The sequence below is a fragment of the Podarcis cretensis genome, assembly GCF_951804945.1.
Source record: "Podarcis cretensis genome assembly, chromosome: 5".
Classification (NCBI taxonomy): domain Eukaryota; kingdom Metazoa; phylum Chordata; class Lepidosauria; order Squamata; family Lacertidae; genus Podarcis; species Podarcis cretensis.
Window position 1 is genome coordinate 56,823,617 of NC_137174.1, and position 26,899 is coordinate 56,850,515.

The 26,899-nt window shown below is 43.7% G+C and overlaps 3 protein-coding genes and 2 long non-coding RNA genes across 9 annotated transcripts in view; 3 read left to right on the forward strand and 2 right to left on the reverse strand.

The window, feature by feature from the left end:
* The window catches only part of PCGF6 (polycomb group ring finger 6), a 28,744-nt gene extending 24,136 nt beyond the window's left edge, over positions 1-4,608 (forward strand). For both annotated transcript variants that reach the window (XM_079977414.1, XM_079977415.1), the window contains one exon: positions 1,218-4,608. In XM_079977414.1, the coding sequence (XP_079833540.1) occupies positions 1,218-1,286 (69 nt within the window). In that variant the 3' untranslated portion in view covers positions 1,287-4,608. The remainder of the gene's footprint in view (positions 1-1,217) is intronic.
* Positions 4,609-9,857: 5,249 nt separating this feature from the next.
* On the reverse strand, positions 9,858-17,184 carry INA (internexin neuronal intermediate filament protein alpha). The gene is made up of 3 exons (XM_079977480.1): positions 15,986-17,184; positions 13,552-13,676; positions 9,858-12,168 (listed from the first exon to the last, which is right to left on the reverse strand). The coding sequence occupies exons 1-3, from the start codon at positions 16,994-16,996 to the stop codon at positions 11,856-11,858; spliced, it is 1,449 nt and encodes a 482-aa protein (XP_079833606.1). The 5' UTR covers positions 16,997-17,184; the 3' UTR covers positions 9,858-11,855.
* On the forward strand, positions 14,793-19,706 carry LOC307216860. The gene is made up of 2 exons (XR_013839342.1): positions 14,793-14,958; positions 17,285-19,706. It is a non-coding gene; the product is annotated as an uncharacterized lncRNA (long non-coding RNA).
* A 4,130-nt stretch (positions 19,707-23,836) lies between these two features.
* On the reverse strand, positions 23,837-26,713 carry LOC307216857. Its single transcript, XR_013839339.1, has 2 exons — positions 26,641-26,713; positions 23,837-26,545 (listed from the first exon to the last, which is right to left on the reverse strand). It is a non-coding gene; the product is annotated as an uncharacterized lncRNA (long non-coding RNA).
* The window catches only part of NT5C2 (5'-nucleotidase, cytosolic II), an 86,866-nt gene continuing 86,678 nt past the window's right edge, over positions 26,712-26,899 (forward strand). For 3 of the 4 annotated variants that reach the window (XM_079977464.1, XM_079977462.1, XM_079977463.1), the window contains exon 1: positions 26,712-26,842. The gene's annotated coding sequence lies outside the window, so the exon portion shown is untranslated. The remainder of the gene's footprint in view (positions 26,843-26,899) is intronic. The other variant, XM_079977460.1, reaches the window with a different exon arrangement.

A 26,899-nucleotide genomic window follows, 5' to 3' on the forward strand; every position in this document is an offset into this window, starting at 1 on the left:
ATTTCTCACTTTGGTGCATAAGTGCTAACTTTGCATTCTAGACAAGGTGTCAGAATGAAGTGTAATCAGTAGAGAAAGGTGTTATACAGCAGTACATTTTAAAAAAAATTATTTTGCTTATAGGTGATGTTTTGTTTGATGTTGTAGATCTTTTCTAGCCAACACATCTCCAACATTTGAACACAGTATATGTCAGAAGAAGTCACAATCACAGCATTGCCTTTCACACCTAATAGTAGCCTGTCAGGAAATTGTGACAGACTTATGGCAAGGTTAAACCTATCATAAGGCACCATTTCTGTATATCCATACTTCCATGCTAGGGCTGCATATAAAACTGTTGTGATTTGGCTGATTTCAATGGCTCAATTATGCAGTCAAATGGAGGTTACCAGTTGACTCCCTATGGCTTTTGTAAAGACTTGCCAATAAGTATGGACCAACCCTATATATAACCCCAAAGCAGTGCCTGCTTTTTCATTTACTCCAGCAGTTTGTTTCAGGGAAATTGCCTTCTATAACACTTCGTCCTGGGATCGAAAGCTGAAGCTTGCTTATTGAGAATGACTCATAGTGTGTTTGTCGACTTCAAAAAAAGCATATAATGTACTATACATACAACGGGAATCTGCAGACGGTCAGGTTTCTCCAATACATACATAGGTGTTCAGGATGATGCATCTGCCATTAACACTTGGCATTTTTGCTAAGCTAAACACTGGTTTTACTGCCGCAAACACTGCCTTGTAAAGTGCAAAGCAGCCCTCAAACTTACTGGAGGGAGGATGGGATCCTAAGGAGTCTCTGCAATAACTGTGGCTTGATGGAGAAGCTGAGTCAAAAGACAAAGTGGCTGCAATATGATGTGGAACAGTTCAACAATGGGTTGTGCATTCTGACTGTTAGCCTCTCTTTAAAAGGGATATTACGGTGTTCAGACACAGGCAAACAACTGAATGACTTGTTCAGTTGTTTTCAAACCACCTCTAAATGGGACTGTACTCACAAAGAAATTACAAGTGGGCTTCATACTCAGCTGTTGACTCCCTTGATCCTCTGTTCATTAAATAGCACACTGGGAGATCCTGCGTTTTATTATTCACAATCAAGAGCAAATTTTCATTAGGTGGCATAAAGAAACTTAGGTGTGGCAAGGCTTTGTTTTTGCATTTGTTTTTACTTGTTTACAAGTGTGATTTTTCTTTCCTACTTTCTAGGATGGCTTACTTGTACTTCACTATGGGCTGATTCTTAGCAGAGATCCCACACTTTCAAGGATTTGTTAAAATCCAACATGGAGGGGCTTTGAAGAAACAAATGGTCCTCATTCTGGGAAGTGCATGATGAACATTAATGCACAGTTTTCACTCTGCATAGTAAGTTAGAATCTGAAAAAGGAATGCTGTAAAGTAAGTACAGCTATAAATACTGCAGTGCTGTTATGTCATTAACACCTAGCTAGTTCAGGGAAGAGCAACTGTGTCAAGATGACTGGATTTGTCTTAAATGCCATTTGTGTATTGGCAGCACTGACTCCCAGGACTTAAGCTTGAAACCAGTATTTATCTGAAAGACAGTTTCACTGGTGTTCTCAGGGATTATCTCCAGTGTGCAGTGTTTTATTGGAAAAGATGTGTTCTTCTCAGAGACGTTTATTGTACACTAATGGTACTGGTTTAGAAATAGGAAAGGGAAACCTTTCAGTTGTGTGCCTAAAATGGGGGGGGGGGGATAATCACCTTTCAAAAAACCGCAAGCATTGTATCTCATGGTTTATGTGAGTAATAGCATTAAAACATGCAATATCCTATAAATTTGTTAAAATTGGAGAGAAATTGTGTGCATGTTAACTAGACACCAGAATACTGATGGTACTCACACAGCGTGGATGTGACAGTAGATTGGACAGGGCTGCCTTTGAGGTCCCTTTGGAAGGCATCATGCATCATTATATTCCTATTGAAGACGATAACCAGACTTTGTTCTATGAAAGTCTATCAGAAGGACGGCAGTAACCTTTCTCTATCCCCTTCTACTTTCCTTTAAGCCCACTTCTTCTTCTGGTCTGCAGTCACTACCATGTTTGCCTTTGTCCCTTGCAGCCTCTGCCCTAGCTCCCCTTCTTGCAGATGTTCCACTATATTCTACTCCCTCCCCCCAGCTTTTGTTTTGCCACCTTTGTAGAAAATGACTATGTCTGTCCCCTTCCATGCATATGAGCTTGAGACTACGCCCTGTGTTTTCCAGCCAGTAGTAGTAATGCCCTGTGAACAATAAAAAAAGCTCTGGTTAAAGAACAACACGATGAAGGAGTTCATTTTTAACATTTCCTGTAACCTAGCCACAGCAATGGTCTTAGTACAAAGATTTCATTAAACCTTGCTATACAATGCTTAGTCTTCAACTTTTGCAGACCCAGAATCCACCATTAACCCAAACATGCACCTGGGGATCCATTTCATAGTTTTTAACCAAAAATTTATCTAGTAGTGCTGCTGTTGTAACCTCCCTTAGACCAGGCTGTGATATAAAGTGCAAGTGTAAGAAACCCGTGGCCTTTTAGATGACCTTGGACTCCAACTCCCATCAGCCCCAGCCCTTGTGGCCAGTAGAGACGGATGGTGGGAATTGTAATCCAGCAACATCAAGAGGGCCACAAGTTCCCCATCCCTGTGATAGTGGTTCCCAAACCACCAGTTGAAGATCAATGGCTTAATCCATTATCACACAGGCAGCAAACAAAGTTTATGCAGTTGGAGCGATAGATGGAAGACACATTACTGATGCAACTCCCGTGCCTCTATAGAAGGTGTCAGATTTTCTTTTGCTAATTTTTAATTCATTACCTGTGTACTTAAAGATTCTGTCCTATTGTGGAACTGCTACTCCATAGTCTTAAAGAGGCTTAGATGTGCATTTATGGTGACCGGAAAAGCTAGTTTTTAGACCAAATGTGTGTTGAAGGGTTTTGCTTTTGAAAATGCCTTTATGAATTCAATTTTGTTACAATAAATTTTTGATGTGGGGATATTCATAAATATCTACCTGTTTTATATTCAAAATATCCAGTTTGCGTTCAGTATTTCTAAAAACAACAGAATGGAACAAAAAATTATTTTTGTAAATATTTTTGTCTAATGTTTTAAGGGATGAAATATTTAAAGTGTTAAAAAGTAGAAGCCTTCCAAAACTAAAAAAGAAAAGAAAAGAGGAAGTATAATAAACATGCTGGAAAAGCAAAACTAGCAGGCAAGTGAAAAAGAATTTGAGGCGCATATTGCTAAAAGAAGGAATTCAACAAAGCACTATGGCAATAGTTCTGTCAGCACAAACATTTCAGTTTGCCAGACAGAACAATACCCCCTATCTTTCCCCTGCATGCTATTCTGGGGTTTCTCCCAAAACTCCCCCTGAGCCAGCTGGAGGGGCAGTGGAAGAGGCAGAAAAGCCCTGTTTTGCTAGCTAGCCACTTGTGGGGGCCTCCATTAGTGTGACGTGTTAGTTGAATCCCACTCAAAACAATGAACAGAACACGGAAGTACATTAGAGACAGGAAAATAGCCAGGGTGATATTTGGATCATTACATAGCAAAGATACAGTAAGACATGATTACTAAAGAAAGGTAGATAAATTAATTCTATTATTTGCTTTGAACTTCAGTGTGGAAGATGGTGGGCAGGTGCTATGTCTCATTCCCCCACCTACCCCAAGAAGGGTATCTGAAAAACAAAGCTAAATAGAAGTGATGAAAACTGAAGTTGTAGAACTATCTACAAATCACTGGGTCCAATTGAATATTTTCTAACAAAAATATTAAATTTGTTTAAAATTCAGCTGACAGGAAGGTAACTAATGAAACATTGATTTGCAAAAGGGTTTAAGAGGAAAGGCCATTGCCTTAAATATATTAGAGCTATTATTATGCAACATAGAAGAACATGCCTTGCTGAGAGAGAATCAACATGGCTTCTCCAAAAGGGCTTTAAATTGAACCTAGAAACAGCTGCTCTGGGCTTTAACATGAACCTGGAAACAAATGGGTAACCAGTGCATTTGTTTTCATCCTTCTGCCTCGCCTTCATTCTGGATGCTTCAAGTAATTGGGTCCCATAAAATGTCATAATTTCTAATGTGGCTATTGTGGTAAAGTGATTTTGGGGGGTGAGTGGGGGCACTGATAGAGCTCCTTGCCAGAGACACAAGGGACCCTAGGTACACCTTTGTAAGAACCAGTGCTGCTAAAGCTTTACACCAGTATTTATTTATTTTTGGAAAATAAATAGTGAAACAATTCCCCCACCCAAATTAACAATGCAATGAAATTTTCTAGTGCTTTCCAACTGTTTCTATCTATTTGATACTGCTGCCTCCAATGTGAGTATACCATACAGTGGTATAATCATTATGGCAGATGTAAGAGCCTTTGTAGCATGTTAATAGCCCCGGCTAAGTTTTGGGTTTGCTTATCACTGATATAGTAGTTCTCCTGTTTTATGATCTATGTTTATAATTGTGGTTTTAATTAACTGTTACATCCTGACCTGGGGTTGCTTTGTAATGCAGGGCAGGCTAAAAATATTTTAAAATAAATAAATTGGTAACACCTGGATTCCTACTCTCTTTTATTGTAGAATGAAACTTCATTCATATGGTCAAGAAACCAAAGTTCTCTTTCACATTTTTTTTCAAGACTAAATTGTAATGCATGAGGCCCTTAGGCTTGAGGACAGCTGAGCATACCCTGTGTCAGACTGTTTTAAGGCTGGTTGTCTGGTGACAGAGAGGTAGGATCACATGTTTTTGTTCAGCAATAAACTGTCCATGTTAAGGGGAGGCTGCAGATGTGAGAGTCTTTTTGTATTGGCTCTTCAATGTCACTTGATTTCTCGGGCCAGGAAAATTATGTGGTGGTGTGAGAATGCCCTAGCTATAATTACCCTAGACTGTAATCTCAAAGCTCTTTTGTCTATGTATGCATATCCAATTTCCAAGAATACTTTGCAAGTGAACTGTACCAGATTTACTCTACTATGTGTACAGGGTCTTCTTGGGGTTGGGATGTGTGGATGTTCTGTGTAACCTTGAAGCCAAGCATTGTCAATTCTTGATTTATTTGAGCAAAAGTGTTAAGGAGCATTCATACACAGGAAAAAGTAACTTGCCTTGAGACTTTGTGCCCAATGAGAGCACAATCCAATGTGTGCAGTTTTTGTTAACCATTAGCTCAAGCTCCTGAAAATAATGGGAGCCTTGGCCAACAAAAATAAAGACTTTAAGGGAAGTACAAACCACTGTACTAGGAATGTGTCCCTTTCTAGAGTGTTGCTCCCAAAAGGAACACTTTGTTCCGCAGAATCTGTGGCTGAAGCCTCAAAGTAAACTGTAGTTACCAAGTAAATAAATCTCTTGGCACCCAACTAAGCTTTTACATTCTAGGAAAATGAATATTAACATCCTTGCTCGTGGCAGCGTGCCTCTGATACAGCCTTGACCCATGCTAGGAAAGATTAAGTCAGAAGACTTTTCAGCATCTGCTAGCTAGACAACAGTGGTGCCAGGACTCTGGGCAGACGTCCAGGACCCCACTTGGCAAAATGAACAAGAGGGATGGCTTATCACATGTTGAAGTAAAAGCCCATTAAGGACAGAGTCTAAAATTACCTAACCACCACTGTTCAACAAGTGCTGCCTTTTGCAAAACACAGGCCCAATCCTTCAGAATACGACTGAGCAAACCGTTATAAATTTGTGCCATTTGGGTAATAAGCTAATTATTTTGCATATCTATGTGGGTTGGGAAATTAGCTATGTCTTTCCTGCTATCAGGATCTCTTCCTTTATATTCCCGTTGATTCTAGTGAGTTTGTGAAGACTGCCTGCTACTCCTATCATCTTCCTAAACCTTTTGTCAGCTGCACTTCCCAGACATACCAAGATGGTGATGATGATATTTTGCCTCCTGCACATTTTCCTTGAAGTGTTAACACCTTACCCCACAACACAACATTTTACCACTTCTGCTTAGGTATTGTGTTCTGACACATCTTCTGTCAGCTAGAATTTATGTGCACGTAAATACTTTTTAATTGATGTATTAGATTAATTTAGGGGCCCCCAAATTTTGTTGGGCCAAGGAACACATCTGGAAATCTAAGTTGTGGACACCACACAATACTGCTTTCACAGAAGAGAAACTGACACTGCTCTGAACTCCCACTCCAAAACCAGGCAAATCACACAAACACACCAGTCAAAACACAAAAAGCAGGCAACAACAACCCCCTGCCCAAAGGCAAACCCCCGCAACCAAACAGCTGACACAAATACACCAATACAATTCATTTAAAAAATTGACCAGGGGACTGGTGGACGGCAAGGGCAGTGCCATCCTGGGACCCCAGATTTAATAGTTTGTTATATAGTGTAGGTCTTTGTTTATGGAATGATATTTTAGGTGAACTGGATTAATTCATTGTTCTAGTTGTAATTTGAAGCTGGTTTGAATAAGTTGTTGCTGAGCTGGTGAGATGATATGAAATTCTAGCTCAACCCAATGTGTGTACAATTTCAAAATCATCAAGACATACCACTGGTGCAGGAAGTATGTTCTAGCTGTAATTGGTTAGTTTATCCTTTGATCATAAAATATTACAAAGAACACAGGTGCAGTATATTTTGGCATTTGATTATTTTGGTGAACAGGCATTTTCCCTTCAAATTGGAATAACACACTAAGTGGAAAAGAATTGTGTATTTAGGCTGCTTAAGTGTGCTTTGAGTGAACTTGGGTTCAAAGAATGACTCCAAAATTCACTCTGAGTGAAATTGCATGGGACTATGAACATTCAGAATGTTGTAAACTAGATGTAAAATCACGCTTTTATTCTGCTCCCTGTTGTCCTCTGAAGTGTTACTGCCTTCTATCACACTTTCATAGTAACTGCTTTGAACTGATTTCTTTAGAGTGTTTCGTATACAGGGAAAGAGAGCAGAGAAGAATAAATCAATCAAGATGAAGAACTGAGAAATGAAAAGAAAGGAATTACAAGTCCAAACTAATATTGAAGTGTACAAGTTAAGAAAGGAGGAAATCATATTTTATCATAAAAATAAGATCTGTATTTAGATATTAAACTCGGGTTTCCTTCAGTCGTTCCTATGTATTATAGCCATGTATAATTGCATCTTATAGTTGCTGTGCATCATAGTGCCTGACAGCTGTAGGGCTTTGAAGGGTTCTGAATTTTCCTGCCTCAGTAAATTCTAAGAACATAGTAATAAAGGCAACGTCTGTCCCAAGACAGACTCACTACAGATACCAGCTCCTTCAAGCACAGCACCAAGAATATGATGCTTCTCCAAGCTTCACTTTTCACCATATAACATAGGCAGTTCCAAACTCACTTAAAACAGTTTTTGATTGCAGTTCTATGACTTCCAGAAATGCTCAGTACTTCACATGTTGCTTGAACACATAAAATGACCCATTGTTCAGCTTGATGAATTTCCCATTAATTAGTGGGTCTCATCTTGAATAGCTTCAGGGAGATGACAATGACCCTGTAGTATTTGCTTTGTGATTACTTTCCTTGGTTTCCATAGGAAAGGAAGTGTAAGTATGTAGCTTTTTACAGCAGATTGTGACTTTATAAAGCTAGCTCTTATTAATGGCTTCAGTACCCTTTCTTAAGGGCTTAAACTACCCCTCTTTGTTCCAAAACAAGAACACTCTTACAAAGCATTGCTTGCACAGTGGTAAGCCATGCCTCTTTCTCAACCTCTTCGCTGCGGCACAGCTAGACTGTCATCAGCAGGCATGCACCAATCAAATTGGATCCTTGCTGTATACATAGTGAACATTTATTTTTGATACACACACAGAGTAATTGTCGCCATGTTTGCTCATAAGGAAACTTCCAAAGATCATATTAAGCCAACCCAAATGTCATGAAATAGCATGCAGGTTCTGGGAGACTTCAAAGCTTACATGCCACTTTGATCGCCTTAATAAAAGTGTTGCTCTGATATAGACTTTGGAATTTATTCTTATATTTGCCATTAAAAATGCACACAGAATTGCGGACAAGGCCAGATTATCCATGGTGCAACTGAAGAAATTTCACCAGGGCCCACGTCAGCAGAGGACCCCCGAGCCTGAGCTTTCATTAAAAAATAAATAAAAGTAAGTGTCTAGCGCTCCCAGAAAGTTTTATGAATCAAAATATGCAGGGTACCAACCTGACTGGGGATAAGATTTCCCTGAAGCTGGGGACACAGCTTGGTTGAGGTGACCAGCTAATTAAGAACAATCCAGCTGGATCAGACCAAAGCCCTATCAAGTGCAGCATCCTGCTCTCAGTGTGACCAACCAGATGCCTGTGGGAAGTACGTAAGGAGGACATGAACAGAACAGCCCTCTCCCAGCAACTGGTATTCAGAAGCCTAGTGCCTCCAATTCTTGAGATAGTACACAGTCATCCTGGCTAATAGCCACTGATAGCCAAATCCTCCATGAAAAGTGGATTGCTATTACAACAGATTGTGGGAGTGAATGCCATCATTTTAACTATGTGCTGTGTGAAGTCCTGTATGTCCTGAATCTTCCAACATTCAACTTCTTTAGAGGACACCAGGTTTTAGCATGATGTGAGGGAGGGGGGAAAATTCTTATCCAGGCATGGCCAAACTTGGCCCTCCAGCTGTTTTGGGAGTACAACTCCCATCATCCCTAGCTAACAGGACCAGTGGTCAGGGATGATGGGAATTGTAGTCCGAAAACAGCTGGAGGGCCAAGTTTGGCCATGCCTGCTCTTATCCTTTCCCACGCCTGCATAATAGTATAGACCTCCATCATATACTCTCTTTACTAGGTTTTGTTTTTCTCAACTGAAAAGCTCCGAATGTTGTAACATTTCCTCATAAGGGAGTTATTTATTGGGCAAGGCGTTGGACCAGCTTGTTCTGATTGTTCTATGAAGTTCTCAGATATGGGATAAAAAAAGGCAGAGAAATTAAACTATGCTTTCAGACAGGAGTTGCTTAGAGAAGCGCAAGGTCCTTGGTAGGGTAAATGTTGCATGATGTCTATTCCTTTGGGCTGTCCCGTCATCGTGTCAGAATGAATGTCATCCACTGAAGATTGTATTAGCTGATGAGATGCATTTGCTCTGTGGTACCCACATTCATGGTACTTGCGAGACATTTGCAGTGAGCAACCCAGCACTTACTAGAGCCAGTCTTTCCTTTCTTGTTGGGCAATAACGGTCCAGTTTAAGAAGATCTTACTGGGAAGGGATGTTAAAAACTGACCAAAGCTGTAGGAATAATGAGAATGAACCATGCTTATTAGTCCCTTTTTGGTGGCCCTCCACAACATTTGATGCTCCCCCGCAGCCCTTGTCTACCTTACCAAAGCTGGTAAGCCAGGTGCTGGGCTTTGGGAAGAAGGCGTGAGGGCTCTGTCAGGGTCCCTGAGTCCTTGTGCCTCCTTCCTAAAGCCAAGTTAGTGCTTTCCCAGCTTTGGGAAGGAGGTGGGGAGGGCTCTAGGACTCTGCCAGAGCCTCACACCTCCTTCCCAAAGCCAAATGCTTCACTAGCTTAACTGGGAAGGCAGCCCAAGGGCTGAGGGGGTGTGTGTCAAATATTCACACTCCCCTTCCCACAAGGCAGTGTGCAGCCTGTGGGTTCCGTGTTGAAGTCCTCTTGCAACCCACTTGGGATGAAAAGTTGGGCCACCCAGCTCTAGACATTGCCCAAACATCAAACACTGATTTGTCTGAATGTGCGATAATTGATTTGGAAAGAGATTATAACCCAGAAAAGTTTGAAGTCAGAATATCACCAAGGACAAACAGGCTGCCTCAAGACATGTCATCTTTATTTATTTGTGCCTTACAGAAGAGGAGGAAAGAATGTGAGCAAAACAGTTTCTCTTAGTTCAGGAAACTATTGCAGTGAAACTGATAGGACATAATGGTTTTGTGTGCTCAAACCTTGTGGCAGGATGCATTAATGCAAACACATCACAATAACACACAATCTTCAGCTTCTGCAGAAAGCAAATTCTGCTGGCAATTTTAAGGCATTGAAAGAAAATCCACACTAGTAAGTTCTATATAAAACTTGGCACATATTCAAATGGTAGACTGAAAAGGTACACTGAAGGTTAGCAGATCCAGATGGAGGATTGGATTCTATCTTATCAGGATTCCTTTTTGAGAAAATAGTAGGTGTGAATCTTTCCTCCCTGTGACTCTACTTGTTTGCAAACATGTGAATTTAGTCTGCCAGTGTCTTGAAATGGTCAGAATTTCATTAATCAGTCTACAGCACCAGTTTACCAAGCAGAAGTGATTCTGTGTATGTGTGTGTAGCTGCATCATTTCCAAGTCTGGCTGGCAAGGCTAACAAATATGCTCCTCTAAGTCTATTAGAGAAAAGTCAGAAGAACCACTACAATTCACTGGTGAGGTTATCATGTGGCAGTGAGTACATTTAAGAAAATACATTAAGAAAAAATACCTTAATAGTATGTTATTAACAAACTTTGTCTCTAATACAGCACATAGAACCCATATTGCTTTCCATAATAGAGAAATAAGCAGCTGGCATAATTCTACACTCCTTTTCTAATGGTGAATCAAAAGCCAGGATATCCATGGTTTTGAGTTGCCGATTGTGGCGATAGGAAACAGCAGATATCTAAGCTTTTGAAACGATGTTAGGAATCTGTGCTCTAGAAGACTCAAGAGAGTGGATCTTTTTTCTTTTAGCCTTATTTTCATATAAGGCTAAAGCTAAAATCTAGGAACTGATTACAACACACCTGTTTCCTTTATTCTTAAATTGCTGGCACTACTGATTGTAAGCAATTACTATTTTAAATCTACAAATATGGCACAAAGTGAAATGGACAGCACAATGGTTCACAATGTAATCACAGAAATGTCTGTCCATGCTTCTAACAGAAAAACAGGGCTCTAATACTCCAAAAAATCTATCATGTAGGTTTTTAAAAAAAGGAAGAATGCACCAGGTTTAGCTAGTGAGATAACAAAGATATATTTAAGTGCATCTTCACTATGTGCTATCATATGACAAGAGAGCTCCCATGTGCATTGGTACAGAAAGTTGGTCCACAGTTACTGTGTGGCTTAGTATTTATCTTCCTAAAGACATTTGCACCTTATAAATGTCAGTAGCTTCCACCTAGTATTTTTGAATGCATTGTGCTTCTTTCTAGAATACACCAACCACACAGCAAGGCAAACAAAATGCCCTGTTTTCTCTACCCCTGTGGTCCAGAAGAACTGGAAACAGAATAAATCATCTAATTACTTGCCTTCAAGAGGCGGGTAATGAAGATTAATCTGTACTTCCCTGACAAGGTGCAATTGCTGGATATTTTGTATCTTACCTGTGAAGGAGGTTCACTTTTCAACTGATTCTGAATAGCAGGTTCAGCAATTAAGTCAGACATCATGAAGGAGTCCTGAGTCATTAACTATAATGTGTAGGTTTTAACTTTTTCTACTAGCTGCACTTCTGAGACTTCCCTCTTTGCTTAATTTAGAAATTGTGAGATCTGGCTATTACATAACTGCAGTTTGGCAACTAGTTTTCCTATAGAGTCCCTCCCCGCCCCCGGAAAATAATCAAACTTTGAGCCCCCTCCCCTTTCTTTCCTCCTAGTGATTCTGGATGTGGTGCTCTTACTAAACTAGTCTAGTAATGTGAAACATTAGAACTTTATGTGTACATGAGCTGGTAAGCACCTTAATTCAGGCATAGGCAATTTAAAGGTCTAAGCTATATTGTTCCCTCCTTAAAGGTTCATTGTACTTAAGGTGAAAGGTTACACTTTTTGGTTTGTAGCACCCCCCTCTTCCAGATTTGTTCGTTCAGTTTTCTTAGTGGATGTTATGGTCTCCTCAATCATTTCAGCAAAGGCTTCCCCTACTTGGCTTGATGAGATTTTTGAAGCCAATTTAGCCTCTTCTTTCTCCTCTTTCTTAAAAGAGAAATTGGGGGATATTTTGGAACTGCTGGCCATAGAGGAACTGAAGAACCTGGGTTGGAAGGAGTAAGTGGGGTTGGAAGGGGGATTCATTGATGAAATGCTGATGCTTGAAGTGCTAAAACGTGTCTCCTCACCCTCCAGCAGTTTCCTGTAAACACCAGAGAAGGAGAGATTATTATTATTTGGGGTTCAATCCAGGATTAAGCACATTTATGAAGAGGTGGGACCATTTCTAGTCCCTATGTTGGTTAAAAGCAGAAGACTAAAAGAGGGGTGAGTAACCAAGCATTTTTTCATGCCCCAAAGACCCACAGGAATTTGAAAATATTTGCAGATTTTTAAAAATCCCCTACGTTGTTTAACATCTGTATGAAATCGCTAAGTAGGGTCACCTAGAATCTTGAGCACGTAGTCAGGAATATTCTGATGACACAGAGCTCTACTTCTCAATGACATCTACAAGTGTGGCAGTAGATGTACTGGACCAATGTCTTGCCTCAATAATGGACGCTCAATTGAAGCTCAATCCAGATAAGACTGAGGAACTGTTAGTGTGTGGTTCCCTAGACTGGATGAATTAGAGTTGGCCTGCTCTTAATGGGGTTACACTCACTCTGAAGGAGCAGGTACATAACTTGGGATCCATCACTGGTGCTTGAAGTTCAGGTGACCTCAGTGATGTAGAATGCCTTCCATCAGCTTAAGTAGGTGGCCCAGCTATGCTCCTATCTGTACATATGCTGTCCACACTTTGGTAACCTCTAGGTTAGATTACTGTAGTGCATTATATGTGGGGCTGCCTTTGAAAGGCAATTTATAAACTGCAGCTGCTGCCAAATTTAGTGGCAGTCATGAAGAATACAACTCATAGGTGCAGGGTGGAGTTGGGTAAAAGACCTACTGTCAGGCATGATCAAATGAGAGGTGTCAGAGGTGTCTGTACATATGCTATTTCCTCTACTTAAGGGATTCTGTAGGAAGACACAGCAGCTTTTAAGAGCATAAACTATACCCTGTTACTTACAACCACATCTTCCAGAGGGGTGTTTTTTTTTTGTTGCAGCAGACAGAGTCTTATAGCTGTTTAAAGACCAGCAAATGTATTATGATATAAGCCACAGGTGGAGAACCTATGGCCCTCCAGGTATTGCTGGACTATAAGCCATACTGGCTGGGGCTGATGGGAATTGGAACCAACATCTAAGCGGCCACGGGTGCCTCACCTTTCGTATAAGCTATAAAAGCTTATCCCACAAAAAAAAATTCATTATTATTTTAGGTGTCACTATATGAACTAGAATATGTTAATTTATAAAATGTATACTAAAAACACCTAGTTTTACTATACTTTATCTACTCTCAATGCATTGCATTACCATCAATGCAAAATGGTGGTAAAGCTTCCTAGTGAGCAGCGCTAAATTGACTCCCACCAGCCACTAGGATAGGGTTGGATTTCATCACAGCCTATTTTGGTGCTATGCTGTTTACATAACCAACATGCAAGCAGGGCTTTGATAGTCACTGTTACCTGTATGCTGCTATCTCTATATCCAGGGCCATTTTGACATTGAGCAAATCTTGGTATTCTCTCAGATGCCGAGCCATTTCACTTTTTGTGTCTCTCAGGTCACTCTCCAGCTGACTGACAGTGTCCTGTAATTCAGACGGACAGATATAAAACTGATATTTTAAAGCCAAAGATGTTGCTGAGCAGCTTCTTTTCCTCTTAGAATGGAACTGTGGCAAAATCAGCAATATTGTACATGCATTTGCACAAAACAACATGCAAATTCAGGTCTACAATTAAAACATGTATAAGCCTGCATGACAGCTTTCTGGGTACATGACAGCTTTCTGGGTATGACCACCATGAAGTCCTATGTGGAAAACTGGATGGGATTTCTCTCAGTGTTCCAGAACACAGACACAACCCTCTCCTATATGAAGCTATTCAAGTATTATTGTTTATCCTTGGAGGACTTTCTCTGGATTCTGCCCCCCCCCCAAGCACACACTGCTGGAGGAGAAGTGGGTGATGATCAAATATAGCTACCCTTACAGCTACAGTGCCCCAAATTTGTAAACTCGGATGAAGACCCCAGCCATTTGGGATTTGCTTAAGGAAAATGGTTCACACCAGCAATGTATAAAGGGCACCTTTATTTCACATATACCAAAAGCTCAGTGTCAAGTATTTGCAGCAATGATTCTGTATCTCTGATTGAATCAGAAGCTGTTTTTCCACATTGCTTAAGTTACACATTTCCGCTAACAAATTTGCATTCAGAATCTTGGCCAAGTAAATGCTCCTGCTACACCTGTACAGTTGCTAACTAGGTCCGCCATTTGATTATAGAAATCTTAGTTGATTAATCATAGGACTTGTAAGTTGTTAACTCATTAAATTTGCATATTAATATGGCAGTCTTTCTTATGAAGAAAGCTTCCCCCGTTTAAATGATGTATGCATGTATTACAGAAGATTGCCAAATAATTGGGGGATTTTTTTAATCATCACAATTTTCAGCCCTAATTCTAGCCCTAGCTGTTGATATGTATGCCTTTAAAACTAATCAACAGACTCACCTACATAAGATGCAATTCCTAGAATTCCTCTTTTAATGTAATACAGCTTCAGTTTGCAATATGTTAAAGGGGGAGCAGTGCAAGCTTAACTTAGAATGTGTGTATCCTTTATGTAGCCAAAACAGTACCTCCCATGCACAAGAAACCTATAGACGAAAAATTCCTAAAATTTCCCCCCAACAGCCCAATGATGACAGAGCATTTTCAGTTGCCAAGGAATGCTGACCGTCCAAGAGGGAAAAGTGAGGAGGAGTAACAAAACTAATGCACTATCCTGGAAGATCCAATGTCTGGCAGGCACCCTGAACAGAAGCATACCATATTTTCTTACTGGCTCCACTAGCTAACAGTAGATTGATTGCAATGCATCTTGTTCAGTACCATGGAGAGAGATATAGTTTTCTCCGCTGTCTTTTAGCTTCAGTTCAGGCTGAGCCCTACTCCTCTTAAGAAGCAGGGAGATGTTAGAAGAGGTATAATTCCTCACAGATTAGAGGGAGGGATGTCCCAAAGCTGACACCACCCTTTTCACTATTCAAACCCAGGAACTGTGAAAACACTAAGCAGGCACAGTATCCAGATGTGGAAATCAGTTATTCCTCAATATGAAACCACTGCACAACCAGGGGCGTAGCCAGGATTTTTGGAGGGCTTTTGTTAGGGTGGGGGCAGAACCTCAGATTTGTTTTGATTTTTTTGATTTGGGGGCAGCTGCCCCCTCTGGCTATGCCCATGTGCACAAAGAATTAACATGAGACTGGCGGGACAGACGGACACACCATCAAAACACTTCATGGATAAGAGGTTCTGTTTATGGGCCCAACTGCACTACAGTCAGGAGCTCCATGGTAAACTGTTAAGAGCTTTCAAGGTGCCCAGAGAAATAAGCATGCAAGTGATACCCTTGAATGGCTTTTCTAAAAGACACCTGCACAAAAAGCAAAACTCCTAGCCTGTCTTAACACCCCATCCAGGTGGAATGTGTTGACAGATTTTCCCCACCCCTCCTAGCAGCCAGCTAGCAGATTTTTGGAAACGAGATTCTCAAACGTCTAAGGGCAGCCGGAGGCTTCCAACCACTGGCCTTAAGTCTGCTGTGAATGGACCAGTGGTCTGATTCAGCACATGACAGGCGACAACTTTCATCCTGAGCCAACCCAGAGATCAGTTTCCTGCAGCTTTCTGCGGCTAGTGATCGGAAGCCACCGGGGGAGGGGTGGGTGGAGAAGCGGCGCTTACGTGCGCGGTAGGGGACGAGCGCGCTAAGGCGATCGTCAGCGTCTGGCCACGAGGTGTGTCCTCGGGCGCGGTGCGGAGAATGACGACGCCGCGCCTGCGCGGAAAGGCGACCCCCCCCTCTGCCCGCCCGCCCTCACCTGCAAGCCGACGGCCTCGGCGTGGTGGCGCTCCTCCATCTCGTGCAGCTGCCGCTCGAGGGACTCGTTGGCGCCGCGCAGGCTCTCCACCTCGAGGGTGCGCGCCTGCAGCTGGCGGCGGTACTCTCCGATCTCCTCGCGGCTGGCGCGGATGGCCTCGTTGCTGCGCGCCGCCTGCTCGCTCAGGTTGGCGAACTTGCCGCGGTACCAGTCCTCGGCCGCCTGCAGGTTCTTGGCGGCCAGCACCTCGTACTGGCCGCGCAGCTCCTTGAGGGCCGCCGTCAGGTCGGCCTTGGGGGCGTCCGGCTCGACGGCGGCCAGCGCAGGCGCCTGCAGCGAGGCGCTCAGCTCGGCCAGCTCCTCCGAGTGCACTTTGCGCACGAAGGCCAGCTCGTCCAGCAGCGCCTCCACCTTCTTCTCCAGCGCCAGGCGCGCCAGCGTGGCGCCGTCCACCTCGCGCTGCTGCGCCCGCAGCGCCTGCTCGGCCTCGGCCCGGGCGCGGGCCTCGTCCTCGCAGTGCGCCCGCAAGCGCTGCACTTCCTCGGCCAGCCGCTCGCGGTCCAGCGCCGCCTGCGCCCGGGAGGCCTCCGTCTCCTCCAGCTGGGCGCGCAGCTCGCGCAGCTCGGCCTGGAACAGCTCGGCCAGCCGGCTGGGCTCGGCGTGGCGCTGCCGCAAGGCGCCCAGCTCGCTCTCCAGCAGCCGGTTGTGCTGCTCCAGCTGCCGCACTTTCTCGATGTAGCCGGCGAAGCGGTCGTTGAGGCCCTGCAGCTGCTCCTTCTCGTTGGTGCGCGTCAGGCGGAATTCGTCGTGCACCGCCGCCGCCTGGCTCAGCTCCAGGCTCTCCGCCTGCGCCAGCCGGTACGAGACGGCATGGCTGCTTCGGGACACCGACTGCGAGCGGTAGCTGCTGCCCGCCGTCGAGCTGCCCAGGCGGGAGGAGTAGCGGGGAGGCTCCCCGAAGATCTTCCTGTAGGAAGAGGCCAAGTAGTGAGAATCCGATCCGAAATTCATCCTGGAGGCAGTAGAGAGGCTCCCTGCGCCGTCCGTGCTTTATATAGGGAGGCGGGTCGCCCGTCGCGCCGCAGAAAGGCGGGGGTGGGGGGAAGCTGCACTTTTAGGGCGCGGTCGAGGGGAGGAGATTGGGATGTAAGGGACAGGCGGGGGGGGGTGAGGATGCTGGGGCGCTCTGGCAGTCCCATTGGGCGTAAGCAGCGGATTTTGGGGTGCGGGTGGAAGGGCTGCTCCTCCACAGGGTGATAGAGCTTGGTATATTTAGGAACGATGGTCATTGCTTTGCAGAGTAGCGGAGGTAAGCGGAGGTGAAAAACTTGGGCTCCCCCTGACTAAGAAGGAAGACGGTAGAGCAGAAAATTCCCCGCCTGTCGGGGAATGGGAAGCAGCTGGCGCTGCTGGCTGAAATCTTGGGGCTCACCTCTGAGGAAGGATAGAGGGCTTGGAGGGACCTGGTGGTGCTGATGGTGCATCTTTCCGGTCCTAGCTTCGCATTCCCAACTGACTTTGCTAGGAAGCATGACAGGGAGAAATGCTGATGGAGCTGTCCATTTTGCCGCAGTGCTGATGTCAGTTCTTCCCACCGGCTGCCGCTGAAGGTTGGGGACGGTTCCACCCAGCGCAAGCTGTTTTGGCTCTTGGAGATAGACAGTTATGATATACAGAACTGCTAGGCTCCGTATCCCTTAACCAGCTTCCCAATGCTGTTGTTTCTCTGAACCATAGAGCCAGTTTCTTTCTCAGGGTAGGCCTGTGTGTGTTAAGTAATGGAGCTCTTCAATTCAGTCAGAACATTTGCTTTGTTGTACTGTGCACAAACAGTAAAGAAGACTGGAGGGTAACACTTATTGATTGCTGCAGTGAGGAAGAAGAGAAAGACAGGAGTGTCCTAGATTTGCTAAGGGAATGAATTTAGAGTGGGAAGATTAGAGTATATTAAACATACTGCAGTGTAGTAGGACCTTGAAGATCCTGCAAAACTGTAGTTGCATCCTGTTATCATATTGCGTTATCATATTGTGCTCTTAAACCGGGGGAATATACTATTTCATTAGAACAACTCAGTCTGATAAGAATATGTAAATGTGGTTTTCAGAATGAATTTCAGCAGGACTGCAGGAGTGTTCTTAGGAGGAAGTGTTTTGCTGTAGATGATTTGTAGTGCCAGTATTAACACATGCAGCCACAGTTTCCCTGATCACAGCACCAAGGAAGGAAGGTGAAAACATTTGCATCCATGACTCTGCATGATACATTGCCCTTGCCTAACATGAACAGTCTTTTAAAAATATTGTTTGTGTTCAGAAAATACACTACTAAAATGTGTGATTTAAATCCTATCATCTCAACATGGTATTTAGTCTGGCATTTCTCTGTGGAGATGTACATATTCTCTAGGTGAGACCATACCCCAAACCTGGAATTCAGTTCTCTGTAGCAGGGTTGCAGGAACTTTTTCTGCCCCTGGGCCACATTCTCTTGTGGGCAACCTTTTACTGGACTACTGTAGTCAGGATGTCTTGGTCTAGAAAATGTTGCAAGTGGCATACCAGCTGAAGCTGGCAAAAAGCACTCCTGGTCTCTTGGGTCTCTAGTGACAGAGATGGCTCAAGTAGTAGACCCAGTCTGCATATCTGCTCCTTCAGAGGGAGAGAAACCCCATCCAAAACAGGCAATTGACCACTCACCCACAAAATCTCCATTTTTATCCAGGATTTAAGCTCAGTTTTTTTACCTTTATCTAGTCCACCATTGCGAGACCCTAGTCCAAGACTTGCACAGCCTCTCCTGACTCCATGTTGGCATTTAGGGCTTCCTACCAGAACATTCTGACTTTCTTTCAGTCACCTGGTTGGTTGCTATGTAGAATTGTCCTTGAGTTCCTTCCAGGATACTTGATTTCCTTTCTGTTTTGGCCTTTGATTTAGCTGCACTTCTTCCCTAATTCTGGATCTGGAGTTATGTGCTTTTGGGTGTGGGCTATTTTTGGTGCACAAGTGGCTGTATTCTTTCCAGATTTTGAGACTGGATGGCTGTAGACCATAGGCATGTTCAGTGACATAGCTACTGACACCTTCCAGTCAAGGTGGAAGCAGAGGCTCACATGGAAGCCCCACCCCAACACCCTCAGGCATGTCCTCCTCCACCCTCATTCTAAACATCTGCATGGCGCTTCTACTTGACTTCATTTGAATGTGGGTAGAACTTTTGTGCTATCTGGGATCCTGATAAAGAAGGTTCCCTAATCATGTGAGGGATTCTACTCACGTCCAGGCAAACACAAGTAGAAGCCCCAGTGCAGGTTTGCCCCATGAACAGGTGGAAAGTTGACAGACAGGGAACTGATGTGCCCAAGGATGTGGGGAGGCTTGTGTGTGTGATTCTGCCCCTTGCCACACTTGCCTTTGTCAATTCAAGTTCTCCCATTGACTTTTAAGCCTAAGCCAAGTCATTCAGTGACCTCAGCGGTTCTCCAGTCACCCTCTATTCTTTTCAGGTCTTCTTCCTTCTGGCTGTCTACCAGGAACACCAACCAACATAAGCTGCCAATCCAAGTAACTAACTGCTGGTGACCAGCACTTGGCCGTATATACACTTCTTCTGGATCCCTATTCTAGTCCCAGTCAATCAACGCTATCTAACTATGAATTCTAAACATGTAGTTTCCAATCAGAATATGAAATTAATCAGTAAAGCATTAATGGCTTAACATTCTGTCCTGTCTGACATTCAACAAGGCAGCCCAGCATTACAGAATTCTGGGAAGCTCAAATATCTGGAGCTTTTTCCTGGGTAGCGCCAGATCCACTCGTGACCGACTCTGGAGTTGCAGCGCTCATCTGGCTTTATTGGCCGAGGGAGCCGGCATACAGCTTCCGGGTCATGTGGCCAGCATGACTAAGCCACTTCTGGCGAACCAGAGCAGCGCATGGAAATGCCGTTTACCTTCCCGCCAGAGCGGTACTTATTTATCTACTTGCACTTTGATGTGCTTTCGAACTGCTAGGTTGGCAGGAGCTGGGAGCTCACCCCATCGTGGTGATTCGAATCGCCGACCTTCTGATCAGCAAGTCCTAGGCTCTGTGGTTTAACCCACAGTGCCACCTGCATCCCTCTCAGAGGATAATAAGGCCTTAAAGCAGCAGTCCTGTGGCCTGGTTCTTAGCACTCTGCCTGCTCTCTGTTAGTTCTCCCTAGGTTTGTTGTTGGCATAGACTGTCAGGCGTGGGCTTCTGACGTGAACTGGTTGGACACAGAAGAATGATGGGAGGAACCAGCTGGGGAACTCCCAAGAGAAGGCCCAGAGCCATGGGATTGGGTGGGTTGACAATAAGTGGTCAGAGGGAGAAGACTGGGAGGACGTGCTGGAAGCTGAAGAGTGCATAGTGAGTGGAGGGAATCTGTGGCAGAGAGAAGTCTAGAAGTTGAAGCAGAAGAGGAAGGAGTCCAAGAGGAAGAGATGAATCTGGCTGGTGGAGGCATGGATGTCTCACCCTCCTGCTGCAACAAGCTTTCCTCCCCCCGGTCTCCCAGAACCAGGATAGGCATGAAGAGGGTGAAGAAGTTAGCTTCACATAGGTGCAGTCTCAGATTGGGGAAACCATGGAGAGGTGGGGACTTAAGCAGCTGTGGGGAGATGAGGCCATCCAGTCTCAACAACTGCTTCATAGGGGCAAGACCTGCTCGAGTTGAGTTGCTGTGCTCATTAGGCCTGACACTCCTGTGTGAATCCCATTTTTGGTAATAAACTCCACCTGCAGGCTCGCTCCTGTCAGCCCCCCCCCCCGTGTGTTTGTGTAGATCACTGTGACATACATGCTCAGAAGTTTCCTCATCTCGAGATTCAAATTCAGGGGTCCTTGTATTGATGGGTCCTGGCTTATGAGCTCTCTGGTGTAATGTTGCTGCCTGGGTTGGTGTGTGCCACCTCTGGCTCCTGTGCTGCTGTTCCACCTTACCTGGCTGGTCCCTCCTCACCTGAGTCAAAATTGGGGAACAAGCTGTTGCTCAGGGTGAGGGTCATGACACCTACCAATTAAACTAAATAAAGCTGGCAACTTTGACATATTTGTGATCAGCATTGCACACGGTCCACCTTCATGCGGAACTTGGTAAAACCGTACATTACTACTCTCCTGGCTCTGCTTTTGCTTGGTTTCCAAATGAAAAACGGAAGCTTTCTCTTAGCATCTTTTACCGCAAATGGGCTCTGTGAAGCTCATGCATTTTTCAGCACACTATTAAACCAGGGCTGTAGCTACATGTTTTATACCATCTGACTTCATGCTGACCACTTACATCAGAATTCTCTAAAGGTTTCCCTTTTGCTCGACTTGGAACACATTTCAAAATAATTGTGAGTACGATGATAATTATGATCTATCTGTGCTCCTGGGATCCAGACTAGTCTTGGCAACTAAAGAGTCCACAGTGTAGAGAACAGGAAATTAATCTCACCCTTTGCTTCTCCACCTGGGTCAGATCTTGTTAGTTGCTACAGGTTTTCTTCATATCCCCCCCTTCCCAGCTTTTTAAAGGGAGACTTAGAGGTGGCACAAGCTGGGGAGCACTGTCATGTCCTGCATCATCTGTGAGTTTGTGAACTGATGTCCAAATATCCTCTGGAAGTTACTGATTGCTGGGAAATACAACTGTTCTTCAGTATCTTCCCCTCTAATCTTGGGTAAGTGCTTCCTGTGTTGTGCATATTTACTCCTGATTTATGCCTGCAGCTGAGTACCTGAAAACAAATGCACTCATATGTGTAACCCATGGAACTGCATATGCAAGTAGTAAAAACTTTGATTTTTTAAAAACTTACACGGAACACATAAGAGCTCAAGAAATTAAAGAGAAGAAAAGAGCAACCAAAGCAGCACTTAAGAGTTCAAGGACATAGGCTGGTATTTCAAAATATGTACTGAAATAAATGTTGGATGTTGATTCCTATAAGCATCATACGAAGCATTGCTCTTTTGATTGTTAAAATAAAATGGAATATGTTATATTAGCATTCTCTCTCTCTCTCTCTCTTTTAAATGTTGGAGAAAGATTTGTAATTACTCACTAGCTTACTCCCTGGATGCATGTAAATATCTACCTCTAGACCATTGGACAAGCATGCTTTGCTGTTGGAAAGCTTCCAAGTGCTGTGGAAGTTCCAGGGACACAGCACTTACCCAGATTTAGTTTTCTTTGGAATGAGGTCACTGGAGGCTTTTGCTGTTTTGTAATATTTTAATTTATTTGTAAGTACACAGATTGAGCAAGAGGGACAACTTAACATTCCAACAGTCAGCCAAATCCACTGTTCCACATCAGATCTCCAGATTCCCTCTCCAAATGGTACTTTCTGGAGCTTAACAAGTCCTCTGTTTATCTTTTCCACTTCTCCAAAAATTGCAACCTGCCTCCTTTATTCACACACGGAGGCCTAGAATACATCATTTGTAGCTAGACAAGGAAGCATACTCCCATTGCTCCCTGCCTACCTCTCATATTTTTCCTCTATTCACAATATCCTGGGCTAGTCCTTTGTCACACAGTAATCTTTCATATGGTAATTAGCTCTCATAAAGACATGTCACCTGAACATCTCAAGCTATTAACACTCCTTTGTCAAGCCAACCCACACTGGTAGTCCTATTAACAGAAATATGATAGAAAACCCATAAGAATATTGCAAGCTGCCTCCAGAAGTTGGGTACAGGGGGTAAATACAGTATTCAAAACAACTCTGTAAAGTGGTACCTCTGGTTAAGAACTTAATTCGTTCCGGAGGTCCGTTCTTAACCTGAAACTGTTCTTAACCCGAGGTACCACTTTAGCTAATGGGGCCTCCTGCCGCCGCCGCACAATTTCTGTTCTCATCCTAAAGCAAAGTTCTTAACCCAAGGTACTATTTCTAGGTTAGCGGAGTCTGTAACCTGAAGCATCTGTAACCTGAAGCGTCTGTACCCCGAGGTACCACTGTATAACATTGCAGCCTTAAATCCAATAAAGGAGAGGTGACTAAACTGTAGCCTTCCAAATATTGTTGGACTCTAAATCCCATCAGCTCTAGCCAGCATGAACAATAGTCCTTTCAGGAATTCTACCTTCAAGTAATTACACTTGTGTGAGAAAGAGATTGCAACCATGCTTGCTGGGTTCTAAATCATATAGGAAACCTTTGTTTATATATAGCAAACTGCCCAATTCAGACAATCCCTGTTGAATGCATGAATGGCAGAAGACAGGACCAGTGAGGATGCAAACATTGGGGGTGGAAGCAGCAGGAGCAGCCCTGCTCTTCCTTTCATAAGACTGTAATTGTGTGAGGGGAGAATGCCCCAAAAGAACATGTGATAGACATTAAGGTGTAATGAGCACAGTACAATGGATGAGAAAAGGCAGAACACAATCACTTTGAAGTCTTAATTAACACAAACACATGTATATTTTAAATTCAGAACAGTTAATTTAATTATAACAAATGTATTGAAGAAGCAATTGTAAATGCTTTGCATGCAAAATGTCACAGGTTCAGCCTCTGGCATCTCCAGGCAGGGCTAGAAAATTCCAAAATAAAACCTTGAAGAATTACTGGCAGACAATGTAGAATAGACAGTACTGATCTAGATGGACCCATGATCTGACTCAGGAGAAAGCATGTTGCTGTTTCTGTCACAGTCTGTTGCCAATGTTCATGGTTCCTCTACTTTCTGAATCTTTGTCCATCTGCTTCCTTCTCTTCCTCAGCTTCTCAGCTTAGTTGTTTCTCCTTATCTCTTCAGCTGCTCTATTTTAAAAAGCTGCTCAGCTTTGTCAAGTATCCCCCAAACCATTTTTTACACACGCACACACACTATGTAATGTCCTTCACTAAGGCCGCATTTTATATCCTTCTAGCATTACAAAGGCTTAGTAACATGTTTGGGATGCAGAACATCTCAAGTTCATTACCCAACATATCTATTTAGAAATGATCTCTGCTAGCAGGGCTGGAAAAGGTTTTTGCTGGAGACCTTCCTTTAATCTGCCTTCAGAACCTGAACTTTCAAAATATCTTTCAGGGACTACTCATTTTTGGAATGATGCAATTCTATGTATCAGTGCCAGATTTTTTATTTTAATATGTTTATTAATCTGAGGACTGCTGCAAGTCCATTCTACAGGGACCAGTATAAGGGATCTTCCTAACATTCTGCTGTCTCTGTCTAGTATTGTTGCAGTGTGAGGTTCTAAGGGTTCTAGGCACTCACCCAGGTTCATGTTTTCCTTTTGCCAATGAGGCACGGCAGAGATTGTTGTATGTGTATGATATATAGTTTATTTACACATATATACAACCTGAGCCTACAATGGAGGGGTTCACAGCATTAACACCCCAAAAGGATCTGGTTTCTGTTACAGCTGTAGCCTTGGATTCAAACAGAAATCAAACATCATGCTCTGCTTCTCTGGCTTTTCAGCCAGCAGCTTTTACTTCTAGCTCATATTACACACAGACTCTAAACTCTGGCTTTTGTCCTTCTGACTATCTAAGAGCTGGAGGAGGGGCCCCACCTCTTTGCTATTTGGCTCAGAGCATTTGCCTTCTTAATGGCCTTTCCCTTTGTTCGCTTAACACTTGTTGAGTCCATGGATTAAGTGTCTGGCACCCACAAATGCATAAATGTACTGTTGGGTTTAATTTTGTGCCTTGAATTCCTCTTTAAAAAACAGAAACACTGCATTGAGTATTGTACTTCAAGTTATGTAATCTGCTTGGGTATATATTTATTTGTTTTCCTCAAAAGCAGGATTATAAATATAATAAACACATGTAATAAGGAAAGTGTTGCTTTTAAAAAATGAATGTGATGAAAACAGCTTTAACAAAAAAAGCTTTCGTAATATGAATATTTTTAACTGGAGGGTCCTAAGTATTTGCCTGTATTATCACACAAACCTGAACTTTATTCTGTTATTTCATAATAGCTACTAATATGAGAAGCGCGTGGGAGGCTATTCATTGTGGAAACTGTCAGATCTGACTCTGTGATCCAGCTGGAGCGATACCAACTATACCAATGCCCAGTCAGTCAACTTCCTTCTTGCGTTTTCATTTGCTAGGCGCTTCTCCTCCCCCTTGCGCATGGCATGTAGTCTTTAGATTGTTCAGGGATGGTACACAAATTACCAGCATTTTTTCTTCCCTGCTCTTCGGCAAAGAAACTGCATGAGAAAACAGGTTCAACCACACATCCTGAAGAAATTGAAAGGGTTTGTTTGATCTACAGTGCTTTTGAGACAGGTTGAAGGAATATTGATTCTGTTTTTTTAACACAGAAAACATAAATAAACTACTACAGCTAATGCAGTCCGGTTTGTCCAAAAAAGTTTTAAATGCCTTTAAATAATCAATGGTTCCAAAATGGACAGCAATGGCCTGCCTCACTGATTAGCTGCCGCATACATGCAACCAGAGCCACAGCTATGCTATAAGCAAGAGGACAGTACACTTGCCTAGCTAAACACTTTTCAAAAAGAAAAGAAAACCCACCTTCTTGCCACTGTTTGGTGATCTGGGTAAGTGGGAAGAATAATGATGTGGCCAAGATGGCAGGGGCCTGAGAGGGAGAGAGCAAGACAGCAGCAGTGGGGACTCAGGTGGACATCTGAGGAAAATACTTTTGCAACCCCATTTGCCATTGAACCCAATGTGTTTTGACTATATGTGATTTTGGCTTTAGGTGCAATCCCCGGAACGTAACCCCCTCATAAATTGTGGGCTTACTGTAATGCAACAGGTAGGGAGCCGTGTTGGTCTGCCGTAGTCAAAACAAAAAAATTCCTTCCAGTAGCACCTTAGAGACCAACTAAGTTTGTTATTGGTATGAGCTTTTGTGTACATGCACACTTCTTCAGATACCCTGAATATCTGAAGAGGTATCTGAAGGGTATCTGAAGAAGTGTGCATGCACACCAAAGCTCATACCAATAACAAACTTAGTTGATCTCTAAGGTGCTACTGGAAGGAATTTTTTTTATTTTGTAGTGCAACAATCCTTGATCATCTTTCTCAAATACAAAGCACACAAATCATTTTGAATAAGCTGTATAGAATTGTAAAACCCCTCAAAGGTCCCTTTGAGGCCTGTGTCCATGGCACCTGCCTAGTTGGCCTAATGACAGCCCTGGCCCTGCCTCTCCACCACCCTGGCTATGAGGACCAACTACTTCCATTTTTCTCTTCCCCACCCAGAACTACCTCCTCCACTCCACCTGGTCATTCTTTTAAGAGTACAAAAGCCCTGGCGCTGAAATTTCCCTGGTTTTCCTCTTCACTTTCCAATCCTTTTTCCTTTTGTATCAGGGATATTATATCATCATCATCATCATCATCATCCCATCCTCCACCCTAAGGTTCGGGGGTGGGACTGACAACGACAGATGATGTTTGACACCTGTCGCTTCCATTGCGCCAACGTTTGGTAAAGGTTTGTCCGGCTGGTTCAGTGTTTTTCCTCGCTTGTTTCTAGTTACCCCCAGCTTCATTGTCAGGTGGTCGCCTATCCGTAAAACCTGAAAAATGTACGCCAATTAATCAAGTAGAAGACAAAAAACTTTGTTCCCCCCTCCCCCCCCCCGCTTGCGTTCAGCCGTTGAGTGCGGCCTACCGGCTTCCTGGCTGCGTTTGCGGCATTGCTGTAAAGCGTCACGTTCTCCTCGGTCCCTAACCGCGGGAAGGGGGAGGCAACGAAAGGGCTAGCTCGCGCAGGCGCGGTGTGCGCGAGGTCCAGTGCTGCGGCAGTTCAGTTGTGCGATTTCTTTTTCGCGGAGAGCGAGGGGCGAGTGAGAGCCGCGCGCGCGCTGGGAGAGGTGAGCGGGACGGAGGCCGGGAAGCAACGGACTGGCCTCTCGCGCCCCCGTAGCGGC